The following is a 14,159-nucleotide window of genomic DNA, read 5'->3' as shown; positions in this document are numbered from 1 at the left end:
TTGGATGAGATATTTTGTCTCAAAATAGTGGCTTCAAATAAAACGTTTTGGAATTTTACAATACAAATCTTTAAAGGCCGTTTTCTCAAAATGAGTTTTCCTCATACCTGGGACAAAGAATCTCCACTTCAGTTGAACTCACATACACCAAACGTTCCAGTCTTATTCATAACTATATTCCGCAGACATTTACAGAGGGATTTGTTGATATATCATTCACAGCCTGATTTACATCACATTTTATACCTAAAAACATGCCGAAGATTGGGTTTTTTATGCCTTTGACACTATTTTCTGATTTGTGGAGTGATAATTAGAGATATCTAAAATCTCAACATGTGTCAACATTAGAAAACTTGTAATACAAATAATAAGTAATCAACTGGAGAAGTTTCATTGTGATAGCTATTATTTAACTTTTTTCCCCTATTCACCTACCATGTCTCACAAAGTAAACAGAAAATAAACTGTTATCATAAATATTATTTGTGGGCCTGCTCTTTCTTTGTTTCTTTTAGGACAGTGGTATTTCTGAAAAATGTGAATATTAAAGATATTTTGCGGTGCAAGTGAAAGAAAGAAATATATATATATATATATATATATATCAAAAAAGAGAAAAACCTTCCAAGGAAGGGACTGCACACTCCAGGGAACAGAGACGGACAACTTACTGCATCAAACTTATTTATTAGCACCAAGTGCTAATAAATAAGCAGACAGGCAGGCAGGCAGGCAGACAGACAGACAGACAGACAGACAGACAGACAGACAGACAGACAGACAGACAGACAGACAGACAGACAGACAGACAGACAGACAGACAGACAGACAGACAGACAGACAGACAGGCACTACATGCAGCCTTCGGCCTGGTGGAGACAATAAAACATACTCTCTCCCCATGCCTTCGGGCTGGTGGAGACAATAAAACATACTCTCTCCCCGTGCCTTCGGCCTGGTGGAGACAATAAAACATACTCTCTCCCCGTGCATTCGGGCTGGTGGAGACAATAAAACATACTCTCTCCCCGTGCCTTCGGGCTGGTGGAGACAATAAAACATACTCTCTCCCCGTGCCTTCGGCCTGGTGGAGACAATAAAACATACTCTCTCCCCATGCCTTCGGCCTGGTGGAGACAATAAAACATACTCTCTCCCCGTGCCTTCGGCCTGGTGGAGACAATAAAACATACTCTCTCCCCGTGCCTTCGGCCTGGTGGAGATAATAAAACATACTCTCTCCCCATGCCTTCGGCCTGGTGGAGACAATAAAACATACTCTCTCCCCATGCCTTCGGCCTGGTGGAGACAATAAAACATACTCTCTCCCCGTGCCTTCGGCCTGGTGGAGACAATAAAACATACTCTCTCCCCATGCCTTCGGCCTGGTGGAGACAATAAAACATACTCTCTCCCCGTGCCTTCGGCCTGGTGGAGACAATAAAACATACTCTCTCCCCATGCCTTCGGCCTGGTGGAGACAACACATGGATTGAAATGAATGCATTCAAAAACATCAAAACAGTGTAAAACGAGACATAATATAGCAAAGGACAGGAAACTGCCCCTTGCTATAAGCCTATAAGTCTACAACATGACGTAACGATATCATTCGCTCCCGAATCCCGACAGGATCATACGGACTTTTGAAACAGAGACCAGGCTTTCCTCCGAGGTGGTGGAAAGCCTGGAGAGGCCAGGTTAGGAGAGAACTCACCCCCATGCAGTGCCCACAGCGTCCCTGGACAATTGGGGCGGCCAATTCTAATATCCTCATGACCCACCAGTGGGCCCTGGCCCTCAGGTTGATCTAAAGGGCCCCCTGGGGGTTCCCGAACTCTACTTTGGAATGGAAACCATTGGTTAAACCGCTTGACTCACTCAACGCTGTCACCAGTCACACTATGTGTGCCACAATATTGGGGTCAAATGACAGGCATATGGTTTGTCTGACCCTGAGCAGCAGGGCTTATAGAGGAAAGGTGAAGGACACTGGGCCCTATAGTGGCTCAGTCTCGTTGGAGTGGAAGCATCAGTGTGGCCAGATTCGGTGAGAGAAACAAGCAACCAGGTCTACTAAAAACAAGCCAAAGAAGCGACTATATGGAATATGGCTAAGTCTGCAAGCTGCAAGCTCACAATGTGTCACAATGCAATGTGTTGTGAGCTTGTAGATCTGTTATTAAAAAACACAATATCTGGTACAATATCCTGGCACAGAATGTTTACAGATGGGGATACGGGAAGGTAGCCTATTCATTTGGGACACAAATAAGCCTATTTTGTCATTATATGTAACTTCCGATGAATTGCGTACAAGCCATATTATATAGGCTTTCTTGGGTTTAAATTAAAATCCTTTTAGCAGACCTTGTATTGAACTGTAGCCTACTTTTCCTGCATGTGTGTTCGTTTTGCAAACTGCTAATAAAGTAGCCCAATCAATCAATCAATCAATCAATCAATCAATCAATCAATCAATCAATCAATCAATCAATCACTCGCAGCCTGCATGAACTAGCCTACCAATATAATATAAACAACTTTACAGGAAAAACAAGCCCAAAGTCGCTTATAATAAACAGACATGGCAACGCTCATGTCTGTGGAAGTGAAGTTCACGGCAGGGCTTTACGCAGCGCTCGGGTGTCACTCTCGGCTTGATCCCCGTCCCAGCAGCCGGCATGCCACTGGACGACATGTTCTACCGCGGGATTTTTATATGATCCGTTCTTTTATTGAGTGATATTATGTGGTCGAGTGGAAGAATGAGTCTGGAATAGTGCATCTCCTCATAGGGACAACCGGAGCACTCATATACACTCATAGCCTACTACGCGTAAAAGTTGTCCAGTTTGTTGACCGTGATGGCTTTGGAGTGCACGTCGCTCGTGAAAGTGGGGCTCGTTTTGTTTGTTGCAGGTAAGCCACAATACGAATCAATTCTTGATTGTATTCAGTCAGTGGTATTAAAATGACCAAATTAGTGCATTGTGTAATGTTGGCTAGAGAGAGGCAGCGGCTACATGTGAAACGAAATGCCCGCTGCCCTGCCCTTTTACAGTAACACAAATCAAACCTGCGACGCTCGCGGGCTTGTGCGCACGAGAGAAACTTACCTACTACTACACACAGTGTAAATAAGCCATCAATCAACATAGGCTACAAACGTTCATAACTTGGTTTCAGATATATACATTATCATGAACAAACGTCCATAATTAAGCAACAAGTTGACGTTTTGGTCTCTATATATCCCCTCTTCATCACCACCTATATTTCATGGCAGGGACCCCCAGAATTATTATAATTTGAGAGAACCATGCACGGCTCTATTATAACATGCAACCAAGTGGGAGAATTAGAATGATGTTCTAAAGTTTTAGTATGATGAGTGAGTTCTGAATGATTGACGATGAGCTGGTATACCAGCCAAAACAAACAGGGGACAGTTCTATACTGCTCTGCCAACCCAATGTGGAATGCCCTGACTCCCATATCCATTCAAACGAATGGATAGGTAGGTAGGTAGGTAGGTAGGTGTAGGTGTAGGTAGGTAGGTGGGTGGGTGGGTAGATATGTAAGTAGGTACTAGGTGTAGGTAGGTAGGTAGGTAGATGGGTGCTAGGTGTAGGTAGATAGGTAGGTAGGTAGGTAGGTAGGTGGGTGGGTGCGTGGGTAGGTAGGTACTAGGTGTAGGTAGGTAGGTAGGTGGGTGGGGGTGGATGGGTAGGTAGGTAGGTAGGTAGGTAGGTAGGTAGGTAGGTGGGTGGGGGTGGAAGGGTAGGTAGGTAGGTACTAGGTGTAGGTAGGTAGGTAGGTAGGTAGGTAGGTGGGTGGGGGTGGATGGGTAGGTAGGTAGGTAGGTAGGTAGGGAGGTACTAGGTGTAGGTAGGTAGGTAGGTAGGTAGGTGGGTGGGGGTGGATGGGTAGGTAGGTAGGTAGGTAGGTAGGTAGGTAGGTAGGTGGGTGGGGGTGGAAGGGTAGGTAGGTAGGTACTAGGTGTAGGTAGGTAGGTAGGTAGGTAGGTGGGTGGGGGTGGATGGGTAGGTAGGTAGGTAGGTAGGTAGGGAGGTACTAGGTGTAGGTAGGTAGGTAGGTAGGTAGGTAGGTGGGTGGGGGTGGATGGGTAGGTAGGTAGGTAGGTAGGTAGGGAGGTACTAGGTGTAGGTAGGTAGGTAGGTAGGTAGGGGTGGATGGGTAGGTAGGTAGGTAGGTAGGTAGGGAGGTACTAGGTGTAGGTAGGTAGGTAGGTAGGTAGGTAGGTAGGGGTGGATGGGTAGGTAGGTAGGTAGGGAGGTACTAGGTGTAGGTAGGTAGGTAGATAGGTAGGTAGGTAGGTGGGTGGGGGTGGATGGGTAGGTAGGTAGGTAGGTAGGTAGGGAGGTACTAGGTGTAGGTAGGTAGGTAGGTAGGTAGGGGTGGATGGGTAGGTAGGTAGGTAGGGAGGTACTAGGTGTAGGTAGGTAGGTAGGTAGGTGGGTGGGGGTGGATGGGTAGGTAGGTAGGTAGGTAGGTAGGTAGGGAGGTACTAGGTGTAGGTAGGTGGGTGGGTGGGTAGGTAAATAGGCCTACTTTATTCAGGCCAGAGGGGAAATTAAGATGTTACAGCAGCTCTGATAGACATCAATAAAAACACATTATGATACAGAAACAAGTGCTGTTTACATTCCTGACTAATAAAGTAGGCTATTCAATCAATCAATCAAAATGAACAAATAAATGAATGCCTTCAATAAAACCTATGTTTATCCCTCGGATATATAGATGAGATCATTGCCAAAGCGTGGTATAGCGTCTCCGTTATCTATATTTTAAAATCCACCATCACTAAATAAATCCATCCCGTCTGAATGAGCTTCCCCAGATATTGCATGATGAGCCATGAGCCACAGCTGTGGATACACATGTATATCCATAAGTGGATCTTGTCATATTCATCATAGAATGGCTTTCATAATCCATAAAGAGATACGGTCGGAACGACATAATTGCATGTCTCTGCATGACTTTCATCTCTGATCCTGAACGCAAGGCACGTACAGTTACAGTATGGCACATGCATGATGAGTTATGGTACATTCATGAGCATGGTTTCATGTGATGTTTAGCATTTGTGATTCTCTTGCTCACACACACACAGTCACACACACACACACACACACACACACACACACACACACACACACACACACAAAGTGGGGGCTGGTCCTGCATGATTGTAGGTCTGCTATTTTTGAAAAATCGAAGAACGACTGACATAGAAACACAGCTTTTTCAGAAAACTGTCAGGATGTAGAAGACATTTTTGGAATCTGATCTCAGGTCAAAATGGCTTAACTATGGTGTTGAATGCCAAGCTGAAACAGCATACTGTACTTACAGTGGATGTAGGCAGGGAAGGCAGATGTAGCATCACAGTAGGCAGGTGTAGGACATCAGCCCAGGCACAAGAAGAGTACCAACCTCCATGCTATCATTCAGCACACAACTATCAATTCCATAAGGCATTTATTTTCTATCTTCTTTCACACATTAATTAGTCTTTATTACTCTTTAACACATTTTGGGCGGGAACCCATTTTGGTGTTTTAAGCATTATGTTATACTTTAGCTATTGAAAAATAGCAGATCTACAAGCTCGAGCTTGAAGATCTGCTACTTTTGAAGAATCGTGAAAATGTAGAGCAAATCTTTGAATATATATTCTTTGAGTGTGAACGTTTTTATTAAACTAAAACCTTTGCTTCTGGGGGGGGGGGTCCCTGGAACAACATATTTTCAGATGGGGGTCGGCGGCCAATTACATATATATTTGGGGGTCCTTGACATGAAAATGTTTGAGAACGACTGACATAGAAACATGGGTTTTTCAGAAATGATTTAGATGACATTTGTAGAATAACAAATAACAACTTCAGGTCATGAGTCATTACCTGACTCACTCCTTGATTCTTCCGCCTCCTTTATGAAATACTCCTTTATGAAATGTTCGATGCAGACGCAAAACGTTGGACAAAAATGTTTAGTCTTGAGATGCTGGGAGAGTGAAAACATACAGTAACAGGGAGTACGTTAGTCACCCTGCAGCATTCCCCAGACAGCGTTTATAGGTATAGGCTACGCTCCTTTATTCCCCTATAGACACCAAAACTCTGCAAATCGCTTGTAGATCTGCTATTTCTGCCAAATGTTTGCCCCCAGAATAGGGACACTATAGGTTCAAGGACGATACTGTGGTGGTCACTAGAGGACTGCAGACCTCTGTGTGTGTGTAGGTGTGTGTCCACCTACACACCGTCAAACACAAAAAGGATGATTTATTGCTTCCTTTTTCTATTCGCTATTGAGGTTTTTCAATAGAGGAGCCGGATGCTTTTAAATTAATGTTGTTAAATGAATGTGTTTCTCTTTCATCTCCTCTCTCTCTCTCTCTCTCTCTGTAGCCCAGGCTCTTCCGTTGGGGTCTGGCTGCCACGTTGGTCTTTATGAGATGATGATCAACGAGCACTGCCTTCCAACGTTCACCACAGACATGGGCACTCTGGACCCAGGCCTGTGGTGCAGCTGGCCGGACACCCTGAAGTGAGTTCTTAGCAAACGTTAATGTCCCATTCTGACCCGAGATCAGATTAAAAAAATGTCTTCTATAAATCCTGACAGTTTTCAGACCTACAAGCTAGTAGCGCGTATGAGCTTGTAGATCTGCTATTTTTCAATAGCTAAAGCATAACATACGGTAATGCTAACACCAAAAGGGGTTCCCGCCCAGAATGGAATATATTAAAAACCACGTATTCTTGTTGACATTCAGAAATATCAAAACAAAAACAAATCTAGTGCTACTCATTACAACTGGTAATACAGTGGAGAGACAAGAAAGAGGATAGGCCTACACAACACAACAAGTCATGAGCCAAACCTGAACCAAACACAGTGACATTATGTGGTACACATTCAATTGGGTTAACCACCATCAGCCTGGCATCATTGGACTATTTTTGAACAAGAGGCGCCTCAGTTGCAGAATAGAACAGGACACGAAACACAAAAGAGGTAAAGGTTAGTCTTTGCTTAGAAAGAATACAGGTTAAAACTAGGGGGGGTCAAGAGCACAGCACAGGTAGCAGGTATACAGGCTGGAATGAAACAGACAGTGGTGGAATAAGTATACTCAGAGTTTTTACTTAGGTAAAAGTATCAACAGAAAGAACACAGTTTGCCGGCCACTGCTACAGAGCTGACAATGAGGTTATATATCTTCCCTTCTTCTCTGGAGTCCTGCCTCAGGGCGGACCAGAGGTAGAAAGCTGTCGTTCCCTGATGTCATCGCTAGTAGGGACACATTCATCAGTAAGCATGAGGAACTGGGGATGGCAATGAAGGACCGGGAAGTCTGGCGTGATATTGTGAAATCCACGATCTCAACCGTGGTCGAAAAATGATGACGATGAAAAGTATCAATACTGCAATATAGAAATAGTAATAGTAAAAGTCCAGAATTCAAAATGTACTTGAATAAAAGTACAAAGGTATGGGCAGTAAAAATGTACTTAAAGTACCAAAAGTAAAAGTACTAATTATGCAGAATGTCGCATACCGGTATATAAGGTATACAGGTCCATTTGGTTCCATTCGGTTCCATATAATTATGGTACAGTCGTTGTCCATATTCTGTTTGCACTGCAATAAAAGACATGAGAGAGTAGATGCTTTTTCATGGGAGTCAAGGAGTGTGTGTGTGTGTGTGTGTGTGTGTGTGTGTGTGTGTGTGTGTGTGCAAGATCGCGCATGTACGCTTTGAAAGTGTGCTTCTGGCCGTTACCATGCATGCGTGTAACCTGACGCTGCCAGATCCAAGAAGCTTGCTACACAAATTTGTTTCACAGCTTATTGGGATCTGGGATCGCGGAAGCAAATTCGATGACGGGGTTGTTCCTTTTTTTCAAGATACTTGGTAGATGATTGGATGGGACCGTCTGTCTATCACCGTGTGGGCGTGCACACACAACCAATCATATTGACGTGTCTATATAGCTTCACATCCTGTTTCACACATATCCCGCCCTTAGCTCACGCTGATTGGTTCGGTACGGAACGGATTGGTGTCAGCTCAACTCCCTGAGAGATCCCAGATGAAGGCTGTGTTGGGGAACATGGTTACCCAATACCGCCCCCATCTGGCAGCGTCAGGTTAGCATGCGTGCGTCGACACCTATGCATGGCATGCATGGACACGACATTTCCACGCCAATGCTGTTGTTTTGTTCCTTTGAACTTTATTTGTGGCAACCGGAAACACTGATGGGATGGTTGGGAGTGTTACAATACTCACATTCTGCTTCTGCGCTTCGCACATGAAAACCATCCTGATCGTTGGAATACTTCTATTAGCATTGGTGGAAGTGCTGTAGTACTGACCTGAGATCAGATTCTAAAAACGTCTTCTACATCCTGACAGTTTTCTGAAAAAGCTATGTTTCTACGTGTCAGTCGTTCTTCGATTTTTCAAAAATAGCAGACCTACAAGCTCGTAGCGCGCCACTCGGTGGCGCGCTATGAGCTTTTAGATCTGCTATTTTTCAATAGCTAAAGCATGACATAATGCTAACACCAAAAGGGGTTCCCGCAAAGTACAATTTTGAGGTATTTGTACATTACTTGAGTATATCATATTCTCACAGCATTTCAGAGGCAAATATTGTACTTTTAACTCCACTACAATTACTTGACAACTTTAGTTAGTATAGTTACTTTGTAGATTTTGATTATTATTATTACAAAATACACATTAACCACTTCAGCCCTTCGGGCCATTTGAAAATAGCCGATCTACTTGTAGAGTAGCCTATATATATATATATATATATATATATATATATATAGGGCCTAAGCGGTTAAGAAACTACCTCACCGTCCTGTATTTTGTTCGTAGAAACCAAACCCTGTTTATGTCTAGTCAAAAACCAAAACAAACACAACGCAACAAAAACGTTATCTTGTCACGGCATCTCGCTCAAACCCACGGTGTGACTGACAGCTGTACAGTATAGGCTTCACGTCGCCCATCCCAAGTATCTGCAGCCTCGTTGGTATGCGTCTCCATTTCTCCAGCCCCCCCCCCCCCCCCTCTTCCTTCCACATAACGGTTATATTTAGCTGTGTTGAGCCCGCCGGTAATTCCATCTGCTTCTTTGACTTTTTTTATTTTTTTATCCCCCTCGACCAACACATGTCCCTGCCTGTGGAAGCTGTCAGAAAGGACACTTAAAGGGCCAACTGTTGGCGATGTCCATGGGAGGAGTATATACTGTAAAGTGGGGTCCCCGGACCCCCAGGGGTCCTTGAGGGAGTTCCAGGGGGTCCCCAGCTAAATGATAGTTTGGAAACAAATGGACCCTTATGGGTCTGTAACTCTTGAGTGTACAAATGGAACCAAATGGACCCGTTTGCACACTCTCAGAGTTACTGTAAATTAACATTGATTTTACGATATAAATTGGGGGTCCCAGAGATAGAAATACCATTAAATGGGGGTCCGTACGTAGACTGATACATGTCAAACTGGGGGTCCTTGAAAGTAAACAAGTTGAGAATCTCTACTAGAGCTGTACAAATCTTCTCTTATGGGGGTCCCTGGCATGTGTTTTCAAATGGGGGTCCGTGGGCTAATTAGTGTCAATTTGGGGGTCCTTGACATGAAAAGGTTTGGGAACCACTGCTGTAGGCTACAACCCTAGACAATTAACTGAAATCATATCAAAACTACAACCCTAGACAATTAACTGAAATCATATCAAAACTACAACCCTAGACAATTAACTGAAATCATATCAAAACTACAACCCTAGACAATTAACTGAAATCATATCAAAACTACAACCCTAGACAATTAAAACGTTCAAAATAAAACAAATAAAACGTTTTGGAATTTTACAATACAAATCTTTAAAGGCCGTTTTCTCAAAATGAGTTTTCCTCATACCTGGGACAAAGAATCTCCACTTCAGTTGAACTCACATACACCAAACGTTCCAGTCTCATTCATAACTATATTCCGCAGACATTTACACATGGATTTGTTGATATATCATTCACAGCCTGATTTACATCACATTTTATACCTAAAAACATGCCGAAAATTGGTTTTCTATGCCTGTTGACACTATTTTCTGATTTGTGATAATTAGAGATATCAAAAATCCCATGTGTAATTTTCTTTGTCTCTAATGTGTCAACAAAATGAAATGATAATTTTGAACCTGGCTTTATCCGATCTTCAGATTTATCATCCCGAAATGTATGCAAATTAGCGCATATAATGCCTAATTTGCATATTTAAACATATAATTTCAGAAAACTTGTAATACAAAAAATCTAATTTTTTATATAAGTAATCAACTGGAGAAGTTTCATTGTGATAGCTATTATTTAACTTTTTTTCCCTATTCACCTGGGGTGTCTCGCCTTAAGGGATTGCTCTCAGTCTGAACTCAGAATGGGTTAAACTGTAGTAGTACTGTACATATGGAATTGCCAGCATGCGTGGAGCAGGTCCATTATTACAAAGGTTACAATTTACAAGAGCAACACATGGTAATACATCAAATACATAGTCATCGAGAATCATAAGTAAGCTAAGAACCTAACACGTCTAAAATTAGAATATCTGTACAATGAAACTATAGGAGTATACTATAGAGAGACAGACCACTGTCGTGGGAGAGAGAGAGCACCTAATTTGGGCAGATAGTGTTGCTTTTTGTGAGTGAGTTACAGATTAGGGGCTGTATTTTGCGTGTCTTAAGTACCAGGTCTTATTCCCTATAACTTGAGTAAACTAAAGACCTGGAGGCGTGATCAATGCTCTTTGGCCACTCAGAATAGCCAAATGGCATTGATCACGCCTCCAGGTCTTTAGTTTACTCAAGTTAGGGAATAAGACCTGGTACTTAAAACCCATTCTGACCGGGCACCCATTTTGGTGTTAGCATCATGTTATGCTTTAGCTATTGAAAAATAGCAGATCTACAAGCTCATAGCGCGCCACCGAGTGGCGCGCTACGAGCTTGTAGGTCTGCTATTTTTGAAAAATCGAAGAACGACTGACATTTTTTTAATCTGATCTCAGGTCAGAATGGGTTAATAATGAAACTGTCAGGATGTAATAGACATTTTTTTAATCTGATCTCAGGTCAGAATGGGTTAAGACACGCAAAATACAGCCCTAGATCTCTAGTGGTTTTAAAATAGCATACGTAGGTCATCTCCAAAGGAGAAAGTGATCTGACCCTCTTGTCTTGTGTGTATTCCTTTGAGTCAGACTGTTAACCACTTAAACATTCTATTCTTAGTGAAACATCGTTGTAACTGTACTTGGACCACAATTTCTCTCCCTACACCAAATGTTTGAGCCAAACAAAGCTGATCTACAAGCTCACACAATGGCACCGCAGCGACTGTGAGAGGCAACTTAACCTTATAATCTCTTCTTCCGTTTTCTTCTCGAGTGAGAAAAGCATGGACAGAGTGGCGCTGGCTATCAGCAACAACGTTTGCTGCCAAAAACAACAGAGTGACAAAACAGATTCAGGCTGGAACCCAGGCTAACTATACAGTATGAAAATGATAATAATGACGGTAATTATCCTGCTTTTTGTCCATTGCCCCCCCCCCCCCTGTAGGCCCTACGAGGAACTGACCAACTGCACGTACGTGGTGGCCCTGGGGATGGACTGCTTCTGGCCCAATCGCGTCATCGACCGCTTCTTCATGGACGTCCACCGGCTCTACTTCCACGACTGCGCGCGGACCGGCCGGCTGCTCCAGGACCCCGCCGTCGCCATCCTCGGGCCCTTCATCGCCGTGCCGGTGCTGGTCACGCTGCTCGTCACCGCCCTGGTGGTGTGGAGGAGCAAACGCACCGAGGGAGTGCTATGATAGCGCTGGTTCTCAACCTGTTGTATCAACAACCCATTCTGACCCGAGATCAGATTCTAAAAAAAATGTCTTCTACATCCTGACAGTTTTCTGAAAAAGCTATGTTTCTATGTCAGTCGTTCTTCGATTTTTCAAAACATAGCAGACCTACAAGCTCGTAGCGCGCCACTCGGTGGCGCGCTATGAGCTTGTAGATCTGTTATTTTTCAATAGCTAAAAGCATATCATAATGCCAACACCAAAAGAGGTTCCCGCCCCAAAATGGGTTAATGTTTGTTTTGTGCAGGTGGAACCAATTTGGACCTGTAAAGTACGGTAGGTAAGAGTCTATTACCTCTTACTATTACTCTCAGAGTTACACAGACTTGTAAGGGTCCATTTGGTTCCTAAATATGACTTATTCAAGCCTCCTTCCGACGTCCTATACAAAAAATAATAATAATACAAATTGACGTAATTCCGACTGGTCTCAGCCCAGATGTCCAGACTCTCCGAACTATAGTTCGGAAAGCCTGTCCGGACCGGAGGATTTTCCAACGTTGGAAGGGGTATGCCTTTAGCTAGGCCCTCAAGGACCGTTGGGGGTACCCGGGCGGACCCCACTTTGACAACCTATAGTGTAATGGTTCATTTAGTTCCATTTGTACACTCATTTTAGATCCATTTGGTTCCTATAACTATCAATAATATAGCTGGGGGCCTCCTGTAAAACCCCCTCACCAGGACCCCCCTTTGAGAAGCATTGTTCTATGGGACAGACAGACAAGGCTTGGACATAATATGAACTCCTGAGAGCATGTTTTTTAACCCATTCTGACCTGAGATCAGATTCATACGAGGTTTCCACTGGACACACACTGGGTCTGATTAACCCATTCTGACCTGAGATCAGATTCTAAAAAATGTCAGTCGTTCGGTCGTTCGATTTTTCAAAAATAGCAGACCTACAAGCTCGTATCGCGCCACTCGGTGGCGCGATATGAGCTTGTAGATCTGCTATTTTTCAATAGCTAAAGCATAACATGATGCTGACACGAAAATGGGTGCCCGTTCAGAATGGGTTAAATGCCAGAGCAGATGAGTGGATTATTTTAGTATACTGTTTATATAATAATATACGTTTTTACTTTTTTGTATTAAATTGTGCCAAAAACAAATGATAGTACTGTACACACATAGTGGTTCCCAACCTGACATACATCTGACAAAAGCAGAAGTTTCTTAGATAATATTTTAATTCAACAATGTAATTACTGTATTTCACGAGTCACAAACACAATTGTAGACTACTTTTGGGAGTTAGCTGTGATAAAGTTGGACTAATATCACATTATTGGCGATGAGAACACGCAGCGAGGCCTCGCGCCTTTTGATCATTGACGTCCCCCAAGGGGGGGGGGGGGGGGGGGGTACAGTACGTACAGTAGAGTGAATGAGTGAGACTGTGTATAGGCTACACGATGTTGTGTAACAGCATGACATAAATATTTACACAGAAAACCTACTCATTGTTCTTGAATTTATTTTCCATCATTCACCACCTCTTTATAGAACGCCACATTTCTACATTTAAACCTCAAAGAGAGAGAGAGAGAGAGTTTAACACAAAGAAGCAATTTCCAGCTTCTCGTGTGCTACAGTGCCCTCCGGTGTTCGGTCTACATATGGATTTGTCAAAGACTTCATTCAAACATGCAGAGAAACGTCAAGCTAAAGGTTTAATGTTCACAGTGAAGGAAGAGGAGCACAGTCGAGAGAGAGACATACGAAACACATGTAGTTATCATGCCCTGGTAGTTAGGACTTATCTGCCCTGGTAGTTAGGACTTATCTGCCCTGGTAGTTAGGACTTATCTGCCCTGGTAGTTAGGACTTATCTGCCCTGGTAGTTAGGACTTATTTGCCTCGGGTAGTTAGAAGTTATCTGCTACTGGTAGTTAGGAGGGACTTAACTGCCCTGGTAGTTAGGATTTATCTGCCCTGGTAGTTAGGACTTATCTGCCCTGGTAGTTAGGACTTATCTGCCCTGGTAGTTAGGACTTATCTGCCCTGGTAGTTAGGACTTATATGCCCTGGTAGTTAGGACTTATCTGCCCTGGTAGTTAGGACTTATCTGCCCTGGTAGTTAGGACTTATCTGCCCTGGTAGTTAGGATTTATATGCCCTGGTAGTTAGAAGTTATCTGCCTCTGGTTAGGAAAACAGTGTTGGAAAGAA

At 43.3% G+C, this 14,159-nt stretch overlaps 1 protein-coding gene across 1 annotated transcript; it reads left to right on the top strand.

Moving 5' to 3' along the window:
• Window positions 1-2,673: 2,673 nt before the first annotated feature.
• On the top strand, window positions 2,674-13,349 carry LOC310854403 (receptor activity-modifying protein 1-like). The gene is made up of 3 exons (XM_083759031.1): window positions 2,674-2,925; window positions 6,450-6,588; window positions 11,688-13,349. Exons 1-3 carry the CDS (start codon window positions 2,871-2,873, stop codon window positions 11,941-11,943), a joined length of 450 nt encoding a protein of 149 aa, XP_083615157.1. The 5' UTR covers window positions 2,674-2,870; the 3' UTR covers window positions 11,944-13,349.
• Window positions 13,350-14,159: the final 810 nt, after the last annotated feature.

Source organism: Protomyctophum parallelum, assembly GCF_964188405.1.
Source record: "Protomyctophum parallelum genome assembly, chromosome: 23".
NCBI lineage: Eukaryota > Metazoa > Chordata > Actinopteri > Myctophiformes > Myctophidae > Protomyctophum > Protomyctophum parallelum.
This window is presented reverse-complemented; position numbering and strand designations above follow the sequence as displayed.

What these genes read in the sequence shown, in the direction of transcription:
- LOC310854403 (XM_083759031.1), top strand. Translation starts at nt 2,871, where the DNA reads ATGGCTTTGGAGTGCACGTCGCTCGTGAAAGTGGGGCTCGTTTTGTTT. An exon ending in GCTCGTTTTGTTTGTTGCAG is followed by an intron (nt 2,926 to 6,449) that starts GTAAGCCACAAT and finishes CTCTCTCTGTAG; the next exon opens with CCCAGGCTCTTCCGTTGGGG. An exon ending in AGCTGGCCGGACACCCTGAA is followed by an intron (nt 6,589 to 11,687) that starts GTGAGTTCTTAG and finishes CCCCCCCTGTAG; the next exon opens with GCCCTACGAGGAACTGACCA.